Below are 24737 nucleotides of genomic sequence, written 5' to 3' on the forward strand. Positions count from 1 at the left end.
GGGTGTGAGTTCCTCCCACTCAGTGCACCTCACAGACTAACCAAAGGGTGCCACAATGAGGTGGATTAAAGGCACCGACCTGGAGCATATGGACAGAGTGCAGAGCTCTAAGGACTTGGGCTGGAGGTTGGACAACTGTGAACTTGGAGCCCAGGCCAAGCCCTCAAGACCACAAGAAAGGAAAAATGACAGAGCCCAGCACCCCTCCACCTGCAACATCCAGGAAGACTAACAGAACCTGCTGGGTGGGTTCAAAGTCAGCTGGAGGTGTTTTTCTTTTCTTTTTTCTTCCATCAGACACCAACAACTGAGACAAAATTCACTTCGCTGTCCTACAGGACTTGCATTTTATTTTTTACTTTTTATTTTTAGTTATTACTTCTTTTATTTCTCTTAGTTTTCTTGGTTTGATTTCATTGTTTGACTGGTTTTCTTAGTTCTCCCTTTCATATTGTATTTTAACTTCTCTTCCTTCACTTCACTTGTAGTCCTATAATACACTATTCTTGGTCTTTTACCATTTATTTTTATTCATTTCATATATAACTTTCCATATTATTGTTGATCCTGTTGACATACAGAGCCCTTCTCTGGTCATGGTCTATTTTACTATCATCCTGAGCTTTATTACTGTCTTGGTTAACGTCATTCTCTTGCACACTACACCAAATTCCTATCCCTTACTCTCCCTATATCTCATCATCACACCTAGCATAAGCACTCTGCTTTCTGGAGTCAAATCACATGTTTTCCCCTCTACCAAGAGTCTTATCTCTTTTTCACCTTTTAAAAAATTGGCTAGTGGGATAAAATATCACCATTATTGCTTACACCTGCAAAGGACTTCCTACCTGTTCTCTACTGCATGGTACTTTAATTCTCATAGAATACCACTATCATAATCCTATACCCAGATCACATACAAGATAAGGCCACAGTTGTTAACACCAGTTAACCCTCTGGAGGAGAGAACCTACCAACGAAGGATGCACAAATGGGTAAAACCCAAGTAAAACAAGAGAGCCCACTCAAATAAAAAAAAGGGCAACACTAGAGCACCCAGACAAGATCAAAGGGACCACACCACTGAGTCCAACAGAACTCCTACCATAGAATTTCACCCTACGAAGACAGCTAGTAAAGCAGAGCACTGAGAATCACAGAACAAACAAAAAGAGTCACCTAGAATGGGAAGACAAAAAAAAGAACCTGCAATTGAAATAAATGGAAGACTCTAAAAGAACTAAATAAAATGGAGGCAAGCAAACTATCATAGAATTCCACAGGGTGCTCAAGAAACTCAGTGACAACTACACAGAACTGAGTGAGAACTACAACAATAAAGAAAAGGAAATAGAAACTATAAACAAGAACCAGGAAGAAATGAAGACTAAAATTTCTGTAATAAAAAACACACTAGAAGGAATTACAAACCAGGCTGGACGAAGCAGAGGACCAAATTAATGAGCTGGAAGACGAAGTAGGAAGAAATACCCAGGTAGAGGAGACACACGAAAAAAGACTAAAAAAATACAAAGATAGTGTAAGGGAAATGCAAGACAACATGAAATGCAACAACATTCAAATCATAGGAATACCAGAAGAAAAAGCGGCAAAGGACAGAAACCCTATTTGAAAAAATGATGACAGAAAACTTTCTGAACTTGGAAAGGGGAAAAACCATGCAAGTTCAGGAAGCACAGAGGGTCCCAATCAACATGAACTCAAACAGACCAACTCCAAGGTCTATCATAATTAAAATGCCAGGTTTTAAAGACAAAAAGAATCTTAAAGGCAGCAAGGGAGAAACAGTAAGTAACATACAAAGGAGCTCCAATAAGGCTAGCAGATGATTTCTCAACACACTTCAGACCAAGAAAGAAAGGCAAGAAATATTCCAAGTAATCAAAACCAAAGGCCTCCAAACAAAACTACTCTACTCAGTGAGGCTCTCAATTAAAATGGAAAGTGATATGAGGACTTTCCCAGACTAAAGAAGGTTTAAAGAATATATCTCTAGCCCTGGCTGGTATAGCTCAGCGTCAGGGCACATGCCTGGGTTGCGGGCCAGTTCCCAGCAGGGAATGCATGAGAGGCAACCATACATTGAGGTTTCTCTCCCTCTCTCCTTTCTTTCCCTTCCCCCTCTAAATATGAATAAATAAAATCTTAAAAAACAACAACAACAGAATACATCTCCACCAAGCCAGCACAGCAAGATATGCTAAAGAAACTGCTTTAAGAAGATGAACAAAAGCAGCGAGAGAGAGAAAGAGAGAGAGAAATACTGGTACAAGTGGGGGAAAAGTAAATAAGTACCTATCAATAATAACCTTAAATGTTAATGGATTGAATGCTCTAATCAAGGTAGCTGAATGGGTAAGACAACATGACCAGGGCAAATGCTGTCTACAAGAGACCCACCTCAGAAAAAAAGTGCTACACAAACTGAAAGTGAAGGGTTGGAAAAAAAATATTCCAAGCAAATGGACAAAAAACAAAAACGAAAAACCTGGGCTATCAATACTTGTATTACACAAAACAGACTTAAAAACAAAGCTACAAAAGGAGACGCTGAAAGACAATTCATAATAGTCAATGAAAGAATCCATCAAGACACAACGTTGTAAACACATATGCACTTGACACAGGAGCACCCAAATACACAAGGAAAATCTTGGAGGATTTCAAGAAAGGTACTGACCACAACATACTTATAACAGAGAATTTTAATATGCCATTGTCAAAAATGGATAGATCTTTCCAACAAAACATTAACAAGGATATTGAGGCATTGAACAACGCCGTAAATCAAATAGACTTAACCGATAGCTATAGAATCTCTCATCCCCCCAAAAGCAAAATACACATTCTATAAATGCACATGGAGCATTTTCAAAGACAGACCACATGATAGGACACAAAACAAGCCTCAACAAATTCAAGAAAATTAAAATCATACCAAGCATGTTCTGTGACAAGGGACTGAAACTAGAAACCAACCCCAAGGGAAAAAACCTAAAACACTCAAAATCATGGAGATTGAATAGCATGTTATTAAACAATGAATGGGTCAAGAATGAAATTGGGGAAGAAATCAAAAAGTTTCTGGAAACAAATGAAAATGAACTCACAACTGGTGGAGAATAAGGGCAACTTAGCCCGCAAATCCCCTGACCCGCCATGGATGAAAGTAACACTACCAAGACATGATCTGCTTTGGGGGAGAGGTGGCCTATCTCTCAGAGGAAAAAGGCCAGGAGCCCCTTCCTCAACGGCTTTTATTGGGTTGTAATACACAGGAATACAGGCTCTAAGAATCAAACAGTAGATAACATTTCAAAGAAATCTGAGGGCTTAGTGTGAGTCAGTGTCTGTCAGGAAGGGGGGTTTGCAGAAACTTTGGGAGACATACTCATTTCCTGCTCAGACCCTTAACATGAATGAAAGCACTCTTAGCAAAGCAGGCTTCACAGGACTTTCAGGAAGTCTTTCTAATTATGATCACCTGAGATCCTTATCTAGCCGGCAAGCTGCTGCACCGCCTCCCCCATCACAGGTTTTCAGACTTAAGTGGATTAGAGCCAGGAAGCGCTTCTCCCAGAGGACATGGGGACTGGGCTATGTCAGAATAGCTGGGGGGCGAGGGTCCATCACTCCCTCTTTCCTGCAGCCCCTGAGTCCTTCCATGAAGGCCTCCCAAGTGATTGTGTCTGGCTTAGGTTGCCCCTCCTCTGAAGAATATTATCTGCCATTGACTATCCACCATGCATTGTGGGCAGGGGAGTAAGCAGAGGCAGTGTTTGCTGCCAGAGACAAGCTTTAAACAATGAAACAAAGAAGTCCTTAGCCATGGCAGAGTTACAATTCCTGAAACCAGGCAGAACGGTTCCCAACACACAACGACCCAAAACTTACGGGACACAGCGAAGGCAGTCCTGAGATGGAAGTTCATAGCAATATAAGACTATCTTAAAAAGACAGAAACATTTCAAACAAATAACCTAACCCTATGCCTACAAGAACTGGAGGAACAACAATAAAAACAGCCCAGAGCAAGTAGAAGGATGGAAATAACCAGGATCAGAGCAGAATTAAATGACATAGAGACTAAAAGCACTATTCTAAGGATCAATGAATCCAAGAGCTAGTTCTTTGAAAAGATAAACAAAACCAACAAGTCTTTAAGCAGGCCCATCAAGAAAAAAAAAAGAGAGGACCCAAATAAACACAATCAGAAATGGAAGAGGAGAGATTACAACTGACACCATAGGAATAGAAAAGGACTGTAAGAAATTACTATGAAGAACTGTATGCCAAGAAATTTGAAAACCTAGGTAAAATGGGAAAATTTCTAGAAAAATATAATCTTCCAAAACTCAAGGAAGAAGAAGCAGAAAGCCTGAACAGACCAATAAGAGCTGATGAAATTGAAGCTGTAATCAAAAAACTCCTGACACACAAAAGCCTTGGACCAGATGGTTTCACAGAATTCTATAAAGCATTTAAGGAAGAGCTAACCCCTATTCTTCACAGACTATTCCAAAAAATCCAAAATGATGGAAGACTTCCAAACTCTTTTTATGAAGCATCAAACTAATCTGAAAACCAGACAGAGACACAACAAAGAAAGAAAACTTCAGGCCAATATCGGTGATGAACATAGACGCTAAAATCCTCCACAAAATGTTGGTGAATAGCATCCAACAACACATTAAAAAGATCATACACCATGACCAAGTGGGATTCATCCCAGGGATGCAAGGATGGTTCAATATTTGCAAATGAGTAAATATAATACATCACATAAACAAAAGCAAAGACAAAAATCACATCATCATATCAATAGATGCAGAAAAAGCGCTTGATAAGGTACAGCATCCATTTATGATAAAAACACTCAGCAAAGTGGGAACAGAAGGAGCATTCCTCAATATAATAAAGGCCATATATGAGAGACCTACAGCCAACATCATACTCAATGGGCAAAAACTAAAAGCTTTTCCACTAAGATCAGGAACAAGACAAGGTTGCCCACTTTCACCACTTCCATTCAATATAGTATTGGAAGTTTTAGCCACAGAGATCAGACGAGAAAAGGAAATAAAAGGCATCCAAATCGGAAAGGAGGAAACAAAACTGTCACTGTTTGCAGATGACATGATAGTGTACATAGAAAATCCTATAGACTCCACCAAAAAACTGCAAAACCTAATAAATGAATTTGGTAAAACAGCGGGATACAAAGTCAATATTCAGAAATCAAGGGCATTTTTGTATACCCACAATGAAATAGCAGAAGCAGAAATCAAGAAAAAATCCCATTTGATACAGCAAAAACAAAACTAAAATACCTAGGAATAAACCTAACCAAGGAGATAAAAGATCTGTATACAAAAAACTACACAACACTGAAGAAAGAAATCAAGGAAGACACAAACAAATAGACACATATACTGTGTTCATGGATTGGAAGAATTAACATCACCAAAATGTCCATACTACCCAAAGCAATTTACAGATTAAATGGAATACCTATTAAAGCATCAATGGCATATTTCACAGACATGGAACAAACACTTCAAAAATTTATATGGAACTATAAATGACCCCGAATAGCTGCTGCAATTTTGAGGAAAAAAGAGCAAAGTAGGAGGGATCACAATACCTGATACCAATCTGTATTACAAGGCCACTGTAATCAAAACAGCCTGGTACTGGCATAAAAACAGATATATGGACCAGTGGAACAGAACAGAGAGCCCAGAAATAAATCCAAGTCTCTGGAGTCAATTAATATTCAACAAAGGGGCAGCAACATAAAATGGAGTAAAAATAGCCTCTTCAACAAGTGGTGTTGGGAGAAGTGGACAGCTACATGTAAAATAATGAAACTCAAGCACCAACTTACAACTATACACAAAAATAAATTCAAGGTGGATATAAGCCATGACACCATTAAAGTCCTAGAGGAGGAGAACATAGGCAGGAAGATCTCAGATATTTCACGCAGAAATATTTTCACCAGTATGTCCCCTAGAGCAAGGGACATAAAGGAAAGAATAAACAAATGAGATTTCATCAAAATAAAAAGCTTCTGCATGGCTAAAGAAAATATATTAAAATAAAAAGAGAACCAACTGTATGGGAAAACATATTTGCCAATGATACCTCAGACAAGGGTTTCATCTCCAAAATATATAAAGAACTTACACGATTCCACTCTAAGAAGACAAGCAACCCAATTAAAAAATGGACAAAGGACTTGAACAGACACTTCCCCAAGGACGACATACAGAGGATCCAAAGTCACATGAAAAGATGCTCAATATCGCTAGCTATCATCGAGATGCAAATTAAAACCACAATGAGATACCACTTTACACTGGTCAGAATGGCCATCAAAAACAAAGCAACAAACAAGTGCTGGAGAGGTTGTAGAGAAAAGGGGACCCTAGTTCATTGTTGGTGGGATTGTAGACTGGTACAACCGCTATGGAAAACAGTATGGAATTTTCTAAGAAAACTAAAAATGGAACTGCCTTTTGACCTGGCAATTCCACTTCTAGGAGTATATCCTAAGAACCCTGAAACACCAATCCAAAAGAACCTATGCACCCCAATCTTCACAGCAGCACAATTTACAATAGCCAAGTGCTGGAAGCAACCTAGGTGCCCAGCAGTAAATGAATGGATCAAAAAGCTATGGTACATTTACACAATGGAATTCTATGCAGCAGAAAGAAAGAAGGAGCTCCTACCCTTTGGAGCAGCATCAATGGAACTGGAAAGCCTCATACTAAGTGAAATAAGCCAGGTGGTGTAAGACAAATACCATATGATCACACCTCTAACAGGAACATAAACAACAAAAACAAAAAAACAAGCAAAATATAACCAAAGATACTGAAATAGAGAACATGCTGACAGTGACCAGAGGGGAGAGGAAAAAGATTTTAGGGGAAAAGGGGAAGGGTTTACAGGAACAAGTATAAATGACACATGGACAAAAACTAGGCTGGGGGTGTGGAAATGGGAGGGAGGCTGGGAGGGAGGTTGGGAGGGAGATTGGGAGGAAGGTGGGGAGGGACATGGGGTGTGGGCTGGGATAGGAGTAAAAGATAGAAAAGTGTACTTTAACAACAATTAAAATTTTTTTAAAAAGTGCATACTACCCAAAGCAATTCATAGTTTCAACGCAATCCTTTTTAAAAAACCAATGACATATTTCACGGATACAGAACAAACACTTCAAAAATGTATATGAAACCATAAACAACCCCAAATAGCCATAGCAATTTTGAGAATGAAGAACAAAGTAGGAGAGATCACATTACCTTATATCAAAGTATATTATAAGGCCACTGTAATCAAAAAGGTCTAGTACTGTTATAAGAACAGACACATAGATCAATGGAACAGAATAGAGAACCCAGAAATAAACCAATGCCAATTGAGTCAGTGAATATTTGACAAAGGGGGAAGGAACATAAAATGGACTTAAAATAGCATCTTCAATAAATGGTGATGGGAGATCTGGACAAGTACATGCAAAAAGATGAAACTAGACCACCAAATTACAACATACACAAAAATAAACTCGAGATGGATAAAAGACTTATAAGTCATGACATCATAAAAGTCCTAGAGGAAAATATTGGCAGGAAAATTTAGGACATCCTAGGCACCAATAATTTCACCAGTACATCCTCTAGAGCAAGGGATATAAAGGAAAGAATAAACAAATGGGACTACATCAAACTGAAAAGCTTCTGCATGGCTTTAAAAATCAACAAAATGGAATGGGAATCAACCATATGGGAATACATATTTGTGAACAATACCTTAGAAAAGGGTTTGATGTCTGTAAGAACTCAAACCACTCCACACCAGAAGGACAAACAACCCAACTAAAAAATGGGCAAAGAACCTGAAAAGACACTTCAAAGAGGACATACAGAGGGCCCACAGAGACACCTGAAAAATGCTCAACATCACTAGCCATCAGAGAGATGCAAATAAAAACCACAGTGAGATACCACTTAACACCAGTCAGAATGACCATTATTAATAAATCAACAAACAAGTACTGGCAAGGCTGTGGAGAAAAGGGAACCCTAGTGCACTGTTGGTGGGAATGCAGACTGGTGCAGCCACTATGCAATACAATATGGAATTTCCTCAGAAAACTAAAGATGAAACTGCCTTTTGATCCAGCAATTCCACTGCTAGGATTATATCCTAAGAACCCTGATACACCAATCCATAAGAACCTAAGCACCCCAATGTTCATAGTAGCACAATTTACAATAGCCAAGTGCTGGAAACAACCTAAGTACCCATCGGTAAATGAGTGGATCAAAAAACTGCGGTACATTCAAGCAATGGAGTACTATGCAGTAGAAAGAAAGAAGGAGCTCCTACCCTTTGCAACCTTATGCATAGAACTGAAGAGTATTATGCTAAATGAAATAAGTCAGGTGGTGAAGGAAAAAATACGGTATGATCTTACCTCTAAGTGGAACCTAATGAACAAAACAAACAAATGAGCAAAACAGAACCAGAGGCATGGAAACAAGGAACAGACTGTCAGTAATAAGGGAGGGAGGAGGGGCATAACGGGGGAAAGAATGGGAAGGGGCAAGCCAAGGAACATGAATAGAGGACCCGTGGTTACTGACAATGGCGGGTATTGACTATGGGACTGGGGCAGACAGAGCTGGGGAGAGCAATGGGGAAAAGGCAGGACAGCTGTAACTGAACAATAAAAACAATCTTTAAAACGTACTTTTTAGTGCCTTTATTAAAAAGCAAATATATTACCTGCAGAATCAGCAAAGTAATATTTAAAATTATGTCTGAAATTGAGACTTTATTTTCTCATTATGAATCCCTATGTTGTCTTTTACCAACAACATAAATAGGCATCTTCTCAATCACAAATACTTTAAGCACCTCTGCCAATCTCCTCCATTTCTCACTTTTCTTAAGTCTGTCTGGCTTTGACATCTTTAGATGTTTTCTGATTATCTAACACAATTCTGATTCTTTCAGTATACATTATCATTTACCACCCCCATGCCAGAAATACCACTTTTCAAGGAGACAAAGTAAAACAAAGAAATCCTGCTCATGGGTATATAAAGTTTTTATAATAAACCACTTCTGCCACCATTACCAACATCTCTGTATACGAAGTGAAGTAAGGCAGTAAAAGAAAAACACCGTATGATCTCACCTATAAGTGGAACCTAATTAACAAAGCAAAGAAGCAAGCAAAATATAATCAGAGACACTGAAATTAAGAACTGACAGTAACCAGAGGGATGCAGGGAGGGAAATAGCAGGGAAAAAAAGGGAAAGGTTGTCAAGGAACCTGTACAAAGGACCCAGGGACAAAGTCAAAGAGGGGTAGGATTGCGGGTGGGGGTGGGTGGGGTGGGGGAATATGGTGGTGGGAAAATGAAGACAACTGTATTCAAACACTGATTATGAAACTGATTAAAAAGAAAAAAAACAAAGTTGTTCTATTTAACTCTTAATTTATAACTACCAGTTGAAAGATCCAAAAGTTCAGGTGGCACATGAAAAGATGCTCGATATCACTAGCTATCAGAGAGATGCAAATTAAAACCACAATGAGATACCACTTAACACCAGTCAGATTGGCTATCATAAACAAAGAAACAAACAACAAGTGCTGGAGAGGTTGTGGGGAAAAGGGGACTCTAGTTCACTGTTGATGGGATTGCAGACTGGTACAACCACTATGGAAAACAGTATGGAATTTTCTAAGAAAACTAAAAATGAACGTGCCTTTTGACCCAGCAATTCCACTCTTGGGAGTATATCCTAAGAACCCTGAAACACCAATCCAAAAGAACCTATGCACCCTGATGTTCATAGCAGCTCAATTTACAATAGCCAAGAGTTGGAAGCAACCTAGATGCCCATTGGTAAATGACTGGATCAAAAACTATGGTACATTTACACAATGGAATTCTATGCTGCAGAAAGAAGCAGCTACTACCCTTTGCAACATCATGGACGGAACTGGAAAGCATTATGCTGAGCGAAATAAGCCAGGCAGTGAAAGACAAATACCATATGATCTCACCGTTAACAGGAATCTAAACAAACCAAACAAGCAAGCAAAATACGACCACTGACATTCAAATATGGAACAGGCTGTCAGGGTCCAGAGTGGAGAGGGGAGAGAATCATAGGGGAAAAGGGAATGGACTCACATGAACAAGTATAAAAGACACATGGACAATAACTAAGGGTGGGGGGGGGTGGAAAGGGGAGGGAGGCTGGGAGCATGGGGTAGGGGGCGGGCAGGGTTGGGAATATAAGACAGAAACCTGTACTTGAACAAGAATTAAATAAAAATTATATTTTAAAAAAAACCACAAAAGTTCAGGTGGCAGTGAAATTGGAGATCAACTAACAGACACAGACAAATTATTCTATCAATAGCAGCAATGGAATTGGCTATTTTCAGGCTGCTGGGTTTCAGGGGTCATCTGAGAAGCATGAAATTTAAACATGCACTTTTGCATTTTGGCATTTGTTTTTGTTTGTTTATTTGTTTTTTGAGACCCTCTGTCCCCATACCCTACTTTGATTGTAAAAAAAGTCAGTTTTTACTATAGGACCTTGGGGTACTTAAGCTTTTTAACAGCAGAGTATGTCCATGAATGGGTTATGTGTTTAATCACTAGTAGCAACAAAGATACAATGTCATCATTTACTACCCCCTTTAGTAAATCGAAAACAAACATACAAATGCAATTATTCTCACCTACTGACTCTACCAAGGTATTAATGTAAGAGGGTGCAGCCAAGAGTAGGATTTATAATGGGGTTCAGAACTCAGGGTGCCCAGGAAACATTAAAAATATGGGATATCCTCCCCCCACCCACAAGTCTGAGCTGAGGGATGGGCTACATGGAGCAGGGCCTTGAGTTGATTTGCACAGCAACAGTTTTGCAGATAACCTCTAGAATGCTCATTTAATACATCTATAACCTTTACCTGGTTTCATAGATATGCTAAATAGCTGTGGCCATGCTTTGAGCCAGGGGGTTGGAAGTGACTTCCATCCAAGATGTAACTGGGAGGCAACTCCCCCTGGTTACAGAGCTTTCATGAGAGCTTGGAGATGACTGGCTCCACACCATAGGGCCACACACGCCCAGACTTACCATGGCAGCCCAGTAAAGCTGAAACATATGGGAGTGCTAGCAAGTGTAGCCAATTGTGGGAGGAGTTGGAAATGGGGCTGCAGAGGAAGATTAGCATGGGATTTAAACCCAGGTGCGGCAGCCATGACGAGAATCACCACGTGGCTTTGGCAGAGAACCACCACACAGCTTTGGCAGGGGAGAATCAGGCAGCTTTGGGTCTCCCTTTGCCACACAGTTTAGGAAGCTGGAAAGCAACATATAGCACCCATGCAGAGCTCTCAGCAGTTTGGAAGAATGCAGGAGACTCTGCAGGAAGGAAAGGGGTGAAAGGACTCTTGCTGGTAGGCCATGAGAAGGTGCCATGTGGTTCTGGAATAAGAACTGGAGATCCCAGCAACACAGCTGATGGTGCCAGGAACTGAGGGAGGCCTACCAGCTGAGTATGGATTACTGGGAAGAACCAGGGACTGCCTGAGCCACGGACTTCTATTTCTTTTCCTGAGATATAGTACCCCAGACCAGGCAAAGGGAGCAAGGAAGGATTATACGTATTTGTGGGTGTTTTAAGGGACTCTGGGATTTTGATGAAGACATTAAGTCATTGCTCTTAAATTTGTTAACTTGAATAAATAATTCCTTTCCTTTTCACCAATCTCTAACATAGAAAGCTATAATTCTCTGGTGATGGGCAAGGCAAACCTAGTACAGGAGGACCCCAGGAGAACAGGGGTCAATTCGGTAACACTGTGGGACCCCTTTCCCTGGTGGCTAGTCAGGGAAAATCATGGGAGACCACATGTACAGTAGCTTTAAAGTAATACAACTCCTTGCACATGCACAGTAAAAGTCTGCCCACGGGCAGTAAAAGTCCACCAAAACTAGACAGGAAGGATCCGCCCTGTAAGAATGGAGTCCCTCCAGCCCATGAGGTCAATCTCTGCTTGGAGTTGGCCTGCTCCCATGTTCTCTGCCATAAACTCTGGGTGTTTGGTTCAATTCTTTGTCCAGATCACCAAAAACCTGTGCCCACGTGTGACATTAAGAATGGGGGAAGGAGATGATAATATTTTTAAATAAAGGCTTGAAACTGTCCGTAGATATGATCTGGGGAATGGGGTGGGTACATCTAGAAATAAAACTTAACTAAGTATTAGATTTTGCCTGTCTGTCCCCTCTCCCCATGAGCTGTTAGCAGGGACTATTGTCATTTTGCTCTTTGTATTTTTCAGAAAGATATAAAGCATATTTAACAAGTATTCATTGAGTAAATTATTCTTAGGGTGTACTTGTTAGATGAAGTATAAATTTCATGGAATAAATTTTCTATAAAAATCTTGAATTGAATCTTATGAAATAATATTCACTAAAATATTTCAAAGTATGATAAATATCCTAAAAAACGAGTAAACAACCTATTCCTTAAAATGTTACTAAAGCTAGCTTTTCTGCATATGGTCCCCTGGCTGATTCCAAGTTCCCAGTGCTATACATTCTTTCAGTTAATAATTTTTCTTTTTAAAAAACAAATATTTTATTTATTTATTTTTAGAGAGAGGAGAAAGGAAAGAGAAAGAGGGGGAGAGAAACATCAATGTGTGGTTGCCTCTCACGTGTCCCCCACTGGGGACCTGGCCCACAACCCAGGCATGTGCTCTGACTGGGAATTGAACTGGCAACCCTTTGCTTCACAGGCCGGTGCTCAATCCACTGAGCTACACCAGCTAAGGCAGTTAATGATTTTTCATAGCCACAAGGCACTTGGTCAGTAGACAGATAACTGAGAATCAGGAAGATTAGGAACATTCATTTTCTTAACTGACAAAGGTAAGAAACAAGTGTCCTATTATGTGCCATGATTTGCTTACTGATAAAGTTGGCTTTTCTTCTAATGGACTGAAAAATAACTATGAAAAAAATCTGTAAGCTGAAGGTGCATTCCAAGAGGTACAGACACAAATTACAGGATGTCAAATGAAGGTTCTGGTTTAAAGTATCATAGTCCCAATTCAAATGTGTAGGAGCTACTGGAAACACAAAATATGTATAAGATTTGTGAAAAGAAGTTTCTCTTGAAGTATTTCATTATTAAAAAACTTAAATGCACAAAGTTATAGTTAAGCATTTTTTTTTTTAACAAATTAAGTATATTCCTATAGGGAACCATTCTGCATGGCATGGGGAATGTAGCCCTGCCCCCACTCAGAAAGGCCACGGGGGAGCAAGATCGGGCATACAGAACCCACACCCACGGATAGGTTCTCCCGTGGGGAATCAGGCCTGCATTGTACCTAGGCTACTATGAGGCTTGCTTTTGCTAAAACTCCCTCACCCTGAATTGAGGCAGAAAACATTTACTGCATATCTTTAAAGTAACTTCCTAAAATCTATGCTAAACCTCCCAAGGAGGAGTGTAACCAGTTCAACCACTTTTCCCTTTTCATTTGCAAATATTCTTCTTGTGTGATATAATTAGCAACATCCTCTCCTTTGTTTTCTGTACAAGGTAACCACCTAAAGAGAACCTGTGCATAGTAAATGAGGACCACCCTTGATGCAATGTGCCCAGAAAAGCAATAAAAGCCTGTTCAGGCAAGGTGGAGGCCCTCTCTCATTCAGAGGGTGGCCATGCTGTCTGTGTGAATTTGTTCTTCACAGCCACAACACAGGGACCCAGCTGGCCAGGGTCTGTATCATATTCCTGCCTTAGGGCCTGTGGGAGGTTCCCTGTCTTGAATGCCCTTTACTTCCTCCAAGTTACCCCCAAAACCATTTCCTTAAACTCCAGATGAAGTTTTATCTCTTTGGAGAAGCCTTCTTTACCAACCTAAGGCAGCAACCCAATCACTCCATCATATAATCCTGTTTTTTAATCCTCCTCATAACAACAAATCACTTTTCTTATTTTTAATTATATGTCTTGCTCCACCAGAAAGAAAGTTCTGTAAATCCAAGGTCTTCACTATTTTTTTCACCATTTTATCAATAACACAAGCCCAAACTAGGAGTTCATATATTTGTTGCTTTTGTTTAACAAAGCAATTTTCCTTAATTACATGTATTCAGAGGGAAGTGTGATATGGAAAGCTCTTATTCATTTATTTTTAGAGGGGAAAGGAAGGAGAGAGAGAGAAATATCAATGTATGGTTGCCTCTCGTGAGTCCCCTGCTAGGAACTGGCCTGCAACCCAGGCATGTGCCCTGACTGGGAATCGAACCATAATTGTGTGGCTCACAGGCCCGCGCTCAATCGACTGAGCTACACCAGCCAGGGCTGGAAAGCTTTTTTTTAATAAGGTAAATTTTAAAGGTTATATATAGCTTCTAAACACTATTTGCATGTATAGGGTATTTCATATGAGTGAATGATGATCAGTGAAGGTGCCGCATTCTGAAGTTGTTTCTGACCTTCTTGTGGTACTTCCTACTCCATAGCTGTTTTAGTGTTACTATCACCTGTCATACGGATGAAAAACATCAGCACAAAAAATGTGCCAGAGTATAAATTCTACAAGCATGGACAAAGCTTTCTGTTGCCGTCTCTACAACACCTAAGACACTTACGAGCAAAATTAATACTAGCCAATTGGTTTTTCTCATAGGGTAGGAAAAGTAAAGGTAATTTGTATAACATGGAACATGATTAAATACTCAAATAACTTTACCAAAATTAAAACTTATAAATGTAAAGGTGCTGATTTAAACTTGATTTAGATGAGACCTCCTGGGTCAGCTCAAGAGACCAACCCAAGAAAGAATCCTCTCTGACCTTTGTACAAAGGTGCAGTTAATGACTTCCAACACATTCAATATTTAGTCACGTACTTCAAACACTACTAATCATCCTCCACAAACCATCATGTGTCCAGCACTAATGTACTTACATTTACAGCTATGACACTCTATATAAACAAAGAAATCTATGTTGTACATCCTTTTAGTTGTTCAAAAGTATCTTTCAAGCCACGGCCCTAATATTCTGGAATATAATGAGGAACTCTTGTTTTCATTAGACAGCCTTCAGGATTTTAGGAACAGTTATCTCCCTTTTTAGTGTGTGTCCTTCCACAGTAACTGTCTTAGACTGCACTGTCCAAAATAATCTAGGCCAAGTCAATGTTAACAGTTTTGGCTGACATATCATTTAATGTGGTACCTATATATGTCAGGTACATGCTATTTCCACATCACAGCTCACTGAACAAAGTGCTAACTGAACCAAGATATCAAGGTATTAAAAGTTTTAAAGAGCTTGCCAAAATAATTAAGCTTTAATACTTATCCACAATTAGCCATTACCATCTGACCATGAAGAGCCAGTATAACAAAACCTAGATAAACTTTTAATATGCCCTAGGTAGGGAATGTCTCTTCTTCCACTTATTCATTAATACCTCAAAAGGAGGAAGGGGCCAGTATAGAAGGATATACTTGTTAGTACTGAAGAACGCATCACAAATTCCCAGGGAGAACCAGTTAACACATCTGTTTTACGTGTTTCCTCATAATAGCCTATTTTTTAGAACTGACAAGTTAAATAGTGTATGTTAAATACTGGTATGGACTCTAAACAAGGTTAAAATCAGTATGCTTTAGAGAAAGTAACTCTAATACAGACTAATGAGATCCTTCTTCTTTCCCAATCTTTTGAAATCCCACTTCGCTCTAACACCACAGGCTCTGACGTACAGGGCAACTTGAGTATGAACGCAGGCTCTGCCACACCCTGAGAACGTTACTTTTAACTCAGTGACCCTTCATGTCCTAATCTGTAAAATAAATGTAATACTAGTCCCTGCCAGATGAAGCTGATGTGAGGGTACTCCATATAAAGGGTTTAGCACGAACCTAGGTATAATAAGCATGCAAATGTTATCATTACCATCATCACCAGACTCCAACAGTTTGTCCCTAAATTAATCATATCATGGGAGACATATCTAATAATAACTGTTTCCTCAAAAGTAAGGTTGCACTAATCTGCTCTATCCCACTTCTTTCCCCATGCATGTCTACTTCCTTACCACAGCTCACAAAAGCTTTACTATCCTTGCTAACCTAGATGAAGGGTATTTTTACTAGACAGTGTAAAAACTGTCTGGCAAAAACTCACTATGAAAAACAACTGAATTTCAACATAACCTTTTTCCACTGAAGAAAGTACCAATAGTACATATGCTAACACAAGTTCCAAAGATTCATGAGCAATTAATAATTAACTGATAAAAAGGATAAATAAACATTTAAGTACTTATCCTAGAGGAGAACATTGGCAGGAAAATCTCAGATATTTCACACAGCAGCATTTTTACTGATATGTCCCCTAGAGCAAGGGACATAAAGGAAAGAATAAACAAATGGGATCTCATCAAAATTAAAAGCTTCTGCACAGCTAAAGAAAACAGTATTAAAGTAAAAAGAAAACCAATTGTATGGGAAAACATATTTGCCAATGATACCTCAGACAAGGGTTTCATCTCCAAAATATATAAAGAACTTACACGACTCCACTCTAAGACAAGCAACCCAATTAAAAAATGGACAAAGGACTTGAACAGACACTTCCCCAAGGAGGACATACAGAGGATCCAGAGTCACATGAAAAGATGCTCAATATCGCTAGCTATCATCGAGATGCAAATTAAAACCACAATGAGATACCACTTTACACTGGTCAGAATGGCCATCAAAAACAAAGCAACAAACAAGTGCTGGAGAGGTTGTAGAGAAAAGGGGACCCTAGTTCATTGTTGGTGGGATTGCAGACTGGTACAACCACTATGGAAAACAGTATGGCATTTCTAAGAAAACGAAAAATGAATCTCCCTTTTGACCAGCAATTCCAGTTCTAGGATTATATCCTAAGAACCCTGAAACACCAATCCAAAAGAACCTATGCACCCCAATCTTCACAGCAGCATAATTTACAATAGCCAAGTGCCCAGCAGTAAATGAATGGATCAAAAAGCTCTATGCAGCAGAAAGAAAGAAGGAGCTCCTACCCTTTGCAACAGCATGGATGGAACTGAAAAACATTATGCTGAGTGAAACAAGCAAAGTGGTGAAAGACAAATACCATAAGATCTCACCTCTAACAGGAACCTAAACAACAAAACAAACAAGCAAGCAAAATATAACCAAAGACACTGAAATAGAGAATAGGCTGACAGTGACCAGAGGAGAGAAGGGAAGGAATTTTAGGGGAAAAGGGGAAGGGTTTACAGGAACTAGTATAAAGGACTTATGGACAAAAACTAAGGGGTGTGGAAATGGGAAGGAGGTGGAGAGCACTGGAAGGGGGGGTGGGCTGAGATGGGAGTAAAAGCCAGAAAACTGTACTTGAACAACAATTAAATTTTTTTTAATTTAAGTATTTATTTAAAGAAAATGACTCCTGTATTTCCAGTATTTTATTACATTAACAATTCCAGCCCCTAAGCTTAAATAGCCTAGAATTCATCTAATGGATTATTCTTCAAAATCAAATAGTTATGCCCATAAAAATCACAAGAAACTAAATGCTACAAAGCCAAGTCTCTGCCTAATGACCTTCTTAATAACAGAGTTTTATCATTTGAGGATCCCTGAAAATACTTTTTAAAAAGGCTGTAACTCAAATCAAAGTATGAGAAACACTAATTGGAAAGAAGGAATCATGAAAACCCCAATGTCACATGGGAGATTTTCAACAGGTACTATTAAGCGGCACTCTTTCCATAACAGCATAAACACCCTAGAAGACTTCTATAGCTATACGTCTGTGTATTATTATATATAATTCTCCTTTTATGCTACAGCAGTGGGGATACAAAAAGTTTCATACTTTTTTTCTGAGGTGGGGTCGGGAGATGGGGATTCTAAGGATTTTTTTCCAAATTAGGTGTGGGAAGAAGTTGAATGAGGACATAGAAAAGTATGGGAAGTGGGAATGCTCCAGGAGTGTCCTGGGGGCTGTGGTAAGAGAATTCTTTGCAGGGCAGCAAGTGTTTAAGAATATGGCCAGTTATAAGGACGAAAGATGACTGAGGTCAGCAGCTGCGATACCAGGAGGAGGATGAACCTTACTTTACTGCTGAAATTCGGTGGGGGCGGGGTGCTGGGGTTGCAAGGTCCAGATGGACTAGAGGATAGAGATGCTGGTAGTACCAACAGAGGTTATTACATTAGTCCCTGGTGTGGGATAAGGACCTGAACTAAGATGAAGTGGTTATAAACACCCCTTTCTTTGGGGATGTGTCAAAAAAAAAAATCCTAAGCCACCTGTTATCGAAAGTGAACTCACCGCTTTTGATATCTTGTGACTTCCTAAGTATATTTACCAAGACTTTTAATTTCAGGCTCCCCACCCCCATGACCAAAACAGTTTGTTTTTCTTGGCCAAAGGATTATTTCACTTATCAAGTTGAAGCCTTTCAGTTTTCGTGGTAGTAACCAGCCAACCAATTCTTCATTCACACAGAGCTCTAAGTCAAGGGTCCTCTCCCTGAGTCGGCAGGTCCCCGCATATGTGCACCGTTTGTTTGAATATCTCGCGTCGGACAGTAGAGCTGCGACGACTTCTGGCCGACAAAGAAAGCGGAGCCTGATCCTTTGGGGAATATCCTGTTTCAAGCCCATGGTCCTGAACGAATCTGCTGTGAAAGCTTTCGGTCAAGTAGGCTGCTCCAGGAAGAGAACCGGGGTCTCAGCCCAGCTGGACCGAGTGCAGCCCCCGGCCCAGAGCCAGACAAGCACTGAGGCCCGCATACCCGGGCCGCCTGAAGAAGCCCGGGAAGGCTTCCCCTAATCTCCTTCCACGCCTCGGCCTCCATCCGGGCCCAGGAGGGACTTCCCCCACCCCTCTGTAGGACCCCTCCAGCGCCTCAACCAAAGCCTCACGACCACCGTTCCTCACCCTTCCCCGCCCACCGGCCCCGCTCACCCAAAAGATGAGGTTAAGAAACACCAGCACAGTCTTTGAGGAGGTAATGCCACACTGGCCCATGGTGCGTGAAGTCGCTGGGGCCCTGCTTCGAGAACCGGAAGCGCCCACCCACCTAGCCCCAAGGGCAAGGGCGCCACCGGGCTGGGAACTGCACTGACTTGCGTGGCGCTCCCCAAAGCCCCCGGCGTAGTTTCACAGCCCAGGCCCCAGCAAGCACCTCGCTCCTCTGCGCAGCCGCAGCCGCCGCAGTCCCCTTGGACCCCCGCGCCCGTGCCCTAGCAACGAGTCCCGGCAGGATAGGCAGCTTCAGCCAATCACTCCCTCAGCCGGCTATAGGGAAGCATTGCCTCTTAAAGGAGCCAAAGGCTTTGTTTGGCGATTTTTGGCCCCTGGCCCACCTGGATGCAGATGGCTCATTAAGGAAGGTCCAGAGGATGAAACCACTCCTGTACTGTCGAGCCAGTTTACTACACCAGCCTTATAAATGATTCAGAGCCTGCAGAAAGTTGTCTTTCCCCCTAATCCATTTCCCTAGGCTACCCTTTGGCCCATGGTGGTTGGCGTCAACTCAATATCAACGGGAATCCCCAATTTGGTGCGTGGTGAGGAAGAGAACTTGATTCAGTGCAAACATCTCAATCATGATACAGCACAGCTGTGAAGCAACATGGCTGTGGAGCAGCTCAATGGTGTTACCGCCCAGTTATGGAATAGCACTGCTATGAGATGGGCCCTGAGGAGACTGCCCTGGTGCAAGGCCTCTCTTAAGCTACACAGCTGTGCTCTGGGCTGGCTCAAGCTGATCTGCTCCATCTCATCCTGCTGAGACCTGCCCTAGCTAGAGAGCTTTCCATGTGTCAGCTCCAGCCAGGGACTTACAATCTACAGGTTTCAACAGAAAAGGAAAGTGGGCTTTCTCAGCCAGAGGAAAGCTGATTTATAGAGAAAAATTTCAGCCTCAGGTCCCTGATTGCTCTGTTCTCATATAAATGAGGACTCCAAATCCTCCCAGTTTGGTCAAAAAGCATTGTCCTTCCTAATTGTTTGGAGGAGCTGCTCTGATTGGTTAATGGAGATACTAATAACGATATAACTGCAAGCCTCCAACTGGACAGAAAAAGTGTCAGTCCTTTTGGTTGAAATATATTTCCAGGAACTCATCTATAAGGGCTGGCTCAGTTGGCAGAAGTAATGCTGGCAGGCAGTTTAGTACAGGCTTCTCCCTCAAGTTGTTAGTAGGGGGGGGCCAGTTTAGAAATGTCTGCTAGGCTCTATTTTTACATTTAAGCCCAGTTAGCCACCAGGAGTCTTTTTTGGTAGCTGTCTTTCTTTCTCAGTGTTGACAACCTTGAGGAGATTGCAGACACTAATCTTTCCCACTCTACATCAAGATTTTCCTGAACAAGCAACACCTTGGTACTGTTTGGGAGAAGTGCAGTGAACATCAACAGATACTTAGACAGAACTTACTGTGCTGAGTGCTAGGCTAACTCTCAGCAAGCCATCAGAAAGGGAAACAAGCTGCTGATGGGGCTGGCAAGACAAAGGTACGATTGTATGGGGAATATGATTGGGGAGAAGTAACACATCAAGTTTGGACTTAAAACAATTACAGAAACTTCTTTTTGCATCACAATATTTTACAGTATTCACCCAACTTCAGATCATCATAATGAATACTTTTAAAGAGCTCACCCTGTGTCTAGATCTTTAAGGCTATTAACTCATTTAACTTCATCACAACCTAAGGTGAAAGATACTATGGTTATCAGCTCCACAATGGGGTAATTGAGGCTTAGAAAGATGAGCAAACTCACCCAGGGCCACACAGAGAGTAGAAGGTGGTCTCGAGCATAAACCATGTTCTCAGCCACACAGGGAAACTTCATTGTTTACTGTCTTTCCTGCCATTGCAACCCTGCACTCCCTCCTTGATTAGTCTCTTAAAAATGGCCATTTCCTTGCCCTCAATCATCTCATTTTCTCACAATCTCTCTGGTTAACCACCTTCCCCAGGTACGCTCAGCAATACCTTTCCATCTCAGCAGGCTTTCATTGTCACCATGCAGCAGCGGGCATTTATTCACTCATCAAACTTTTTGCAAGCACCATCTCTGTGCTTATTGTTCTAAGTGGTATTCTTAGTGAGCAAGATAATTCTTGCTTCCATGAAGCTTACCTTCTGGTAGAGGAGTCAGACCTTAAACAAATAGGCAAGTAGGTTTATGACATGATATTGAGTCCTGATAGAAAACAGTGCAGAAAAAGGAGAGAGAGGGTTGAGGGACGTCCTCTCTGACTTGAAGACATTGGAGGAGACCTGAATTAAGTAAGGGAGGAAACCATGTGGATATTTGGATGAATAACAGCCCATAGGTGGGAACAGCAGGTACAAAGGCCTTAAGGCAGGAACATGCTCCTACCAAAAGGAGCACTGAAGAGCCTGTGGGCTGAGGGTCAGTGGAGAGCAAAGAATGAAATTGGCAAGGCCAGATTACCAAGTGTCTAGTAAGCCACGTGTGATGGAAGGATTCTGCAAGGCTTTGAGCAAACCAGTAATACCATCTAAATTAAGGTTTTAAAGTGCCATTTTTGCCACACTGTAAATGTCCTAGTTAAAATTTAAGAAATCAATGAATCAATCATGGCTTTCAAGTATGATTCCTTTCAAGTGTCTAGCCCCTTTCTGGTCCCAACCATCTGCAAATTTATTCTCTGTTTTACTGTTATTGCCTCTCCTCCTTCCCTAAAACACCTCCTTTGCATTTCTTCATTCGCATCTCATGGCTTCCCATTTCCCTGGGGAGGCCTTCATTGATTTGTCATTTCCTGTCTCCTGAACCTCCATCCTGGCTTTCCTTACTTGTGCCTTTCCTTTAGATGGGTCTTCTTCGCTCCAGCAGACACACATTAGAATCACTGGATCACACAGAAAGCTTTTTCTATAGATGGGCCTGAGGGAATTGGTCATTTTAAACAGCACCCTACATGCTTCTAATGTGCTACCTGTTTGCAAACCATGCTAAGTTTATAAACATGCTCAAGTTTCTCCAGCCTAAAAAGAAAATCTCTCACTTACCACCACATTTCTCTCTCTTCTTTTTCCTCTCCCTCTCCTTTCAGCTACAGTTCCTGAAAGACCATCTAGTCTCACATGTCTTAGACTTCACTGTGGATATGAACAACCTGAGAACTTGTGAAAAGGCAGAGTTTGATTAGAAGACCAGACTAGGGCCAGTAGGAGGTGGATCACTCTTTTTAGCAAAGGGCTGGACTTGGTCTTGATCCTCTTGCTTCTAATTCACTTTTTTAAACCCCACAGCACCACTGATATTATTCCTGCCAGTGTTACAGTGTTGCGATCCTTCAAGGCCAGGCAGGTCCATGGTATTCACACAGACTGAATAATATTCACGGAGCTGTTGGGATATCTGGCATGCCTTTATTCATGGGTGAGTGAGCTACGCATGCTGCAAGCTGTGTGTCTATCTGCATGTCTCATATTATGGCCCTTGCTCCCCAGCGTGTCACCCATTGTGGCACCTGTCCCCTTGGGTGTCTCTCATCATCACCCCCAGCAAGGAGTCCCTACCTGTTTATGTACTAAAGGGGAACAAAGCCAGTAAGATGCCAGAAACTATAAAATATAACGTAATTCTGTGCATGCAAGCCCACCTCATGTTATGGGAACAGACCCAGTTTAACAGTTTATCAGACCCAGGATCAAGGCTATGAGGACACTGGTCATCAGGCCCCTCCAAGACTATAGGAACACTGCTTCGCTTAGCTACTCAGAGACCTGGGTGAGGAAACCAGACTGCCTCCACTTACTCTACAGTTAATAATGATCCATCTGTTACCATTCTCTGAGGCATCATATATAATGATGAAGAGTGCACACTCAGGAACCGGATATTTCAGGTTCAAAACATAGGCCCTCTCCCCACTAACTAGCTGCATGATCTCTCTATGCCTTAGTATCTTCATCTTAGGGAGAGGACAGTGACAATAATTCCTGCCTGGAGAAAAATCAATGTATGATTGCCTCTCGTGAGTCCCCTGCTGGGAACTGGCCTGCAACCCAGGCATGTGCCCTGACTGGGAATCAGACCAAGATCATGTGGTTCACAGGCCCGAGCTCAATCCATTGAGCTACATCAGCCAGGGCTGACTCTTTTTTTTAAAATTGTCGTTCAAGTACAATTGTCTGTCTTTTTCCCCCACCCCCCACCCCAGCCATCCCCACCTTCCTCTCCTGATTCCAATCCCCTTGGTTTTGTCCATGTGTCCTGAAAACCCTTCACCATTTTCTGCCCATTATTCCCTCCCATCTCCCATCTGGTTACTGTCCATTTGTTCTTCATTTCAATGTCTCTGGTTATATTTTGCTAGCTTATTTGTTTTGTTGATTAGGTTCTACCTAAAGGTGAGATCATATGGTATTTGTCCCTCACCTCCTGAGAATGGGGTGGTTCTTGCCCTCAGGGCTCCACATGTCCCAAACTGACTTCATCGATTCCTCCAAAACTGCCACTACTCTGCCTGTGCCTTATTCCTGCTCTGATCTTATTTCCTTTCTTCTATTTACTTTGGATTTTGTTTGTTCTTGTATTTCAAGTTCCTTAAGGTATAAATTTAGGTTGTTTATTTAGGCAGTGTAGCTCCTCATGCACTCAGTTCACCCTACTCACTCCACATGGGGCAGCCCTGGGTGGGGGTACTGCAATGTTTCATTAGTTCTTCACTTTCTTTGGATAGAGTATCCCGTTATGCCCATACTCTCTCTGGATTGGGCACTGCTGCATGCAGATATCAGAGCATTTTGAGAGCTTCCCACTGTCTCCAGTCAGGGGAGCTTTGTGTAGCTTCTCAGCACAGTGGGTGTGTGAAGCAGAAGTCCGAAATACCTGCTGGATTAATACACTGGTGGCAGGCCTTTTGTATGCACACTGTGGCTCCTTCCTGTTCCTGCTGAATCCAGCTCCAGGAGTGGTGGCTGGGGATGTCCTTTGGGTCAGCCCCAGAACCTGGATGAGCTCCTGCCCATTATCCACATGCAGGGGAAATGTAAACATTGGTGCTCACCAGTTCCTTGGTCCTGGATTGTTCCCTCAGCTCCTAAGGGGATCTAATGGTTCCCGACATTGTCTATGTGGTCTCTCCATCTTGCTTGTTGTGCAGAAACTGCTCAACTAGCTCTCAGTTCTCTCTAAAGGAGAATGGCTATAAATATAGGTATATATTCAAGTGTTCTTGGGCTGGAGCAAGCTCAGTGTCTACCTTCCCACCATCTTGGACTAGCCTCCATTAAGGCTTTCTAATTGGTTTTCAGTGATACATCATGAGCATCCAACCATTAGTACCTCTGCATATCATTTTTTATCTAGGAACTTTTAAAGTTTTTCAGTTTGCATAAACATTAGGAATAATCAATGTATTCTTAGCTTTATAAAAATTCAGAGAGTATTTTTTAGGAAATAGACTAAATTATTAACAATAGTTATGTCTGGGCTGTATTTAAAAATTGGGGGGGTATTTTCAAATTTTCTACAGTGAATATGTCATCTTTTAAATTATATAACAATTTAAAAATCAACTTAGAGTATATAATTGTATATAATTGCAC

The 24737-nt window shown here is 41.2% G+C and overlaps 1 protein-coding gene across 1 annotated transcript in view; it reads right to left on the reverse strand.

Annotated features, from left to right (window-relative positions):
• The window catches only part of TSPAN3 (tetraspanin 3), a 49361-nt gene extending 29950 nt beyond the window's left edge, over nt 1-19411 (reverse strand). Inside the window, exon 1 of the mRNA XM_037046963.1 lies at nt 19109-19411. Within this exon, the coding sequence (XP_036902858.1) occupies nt 19109-19171 (63 nt within the window). The 5' untranslated portion in view covers nt 19172-19411. The remainder of the gene's footprint in view (nt 1-19108) is intronic.
• Between the last annotated feature and the right edge of the window lie 5326 nt (nt 19412-24737).

The sequence above is a fragment of the Sturnira hondurensis genome, unplaced genomic scaffold, assembly GCF_014824575.4.
Source record: "Sturnira hondurensis isolate 20B ecotype Veracruz unplaced genomic scaffold, ASM1482457v3 Scaffold0005329, whole genome shotgun sequence".
In the NCBI taxonomy this organism is placed as follows: domain Eukaryota; kingdom Metazoa; phylum Chordata; class Mammalia; order Chiroptera; family Phyllostomidae; genus Sturnira; species Sturnira hondurensis.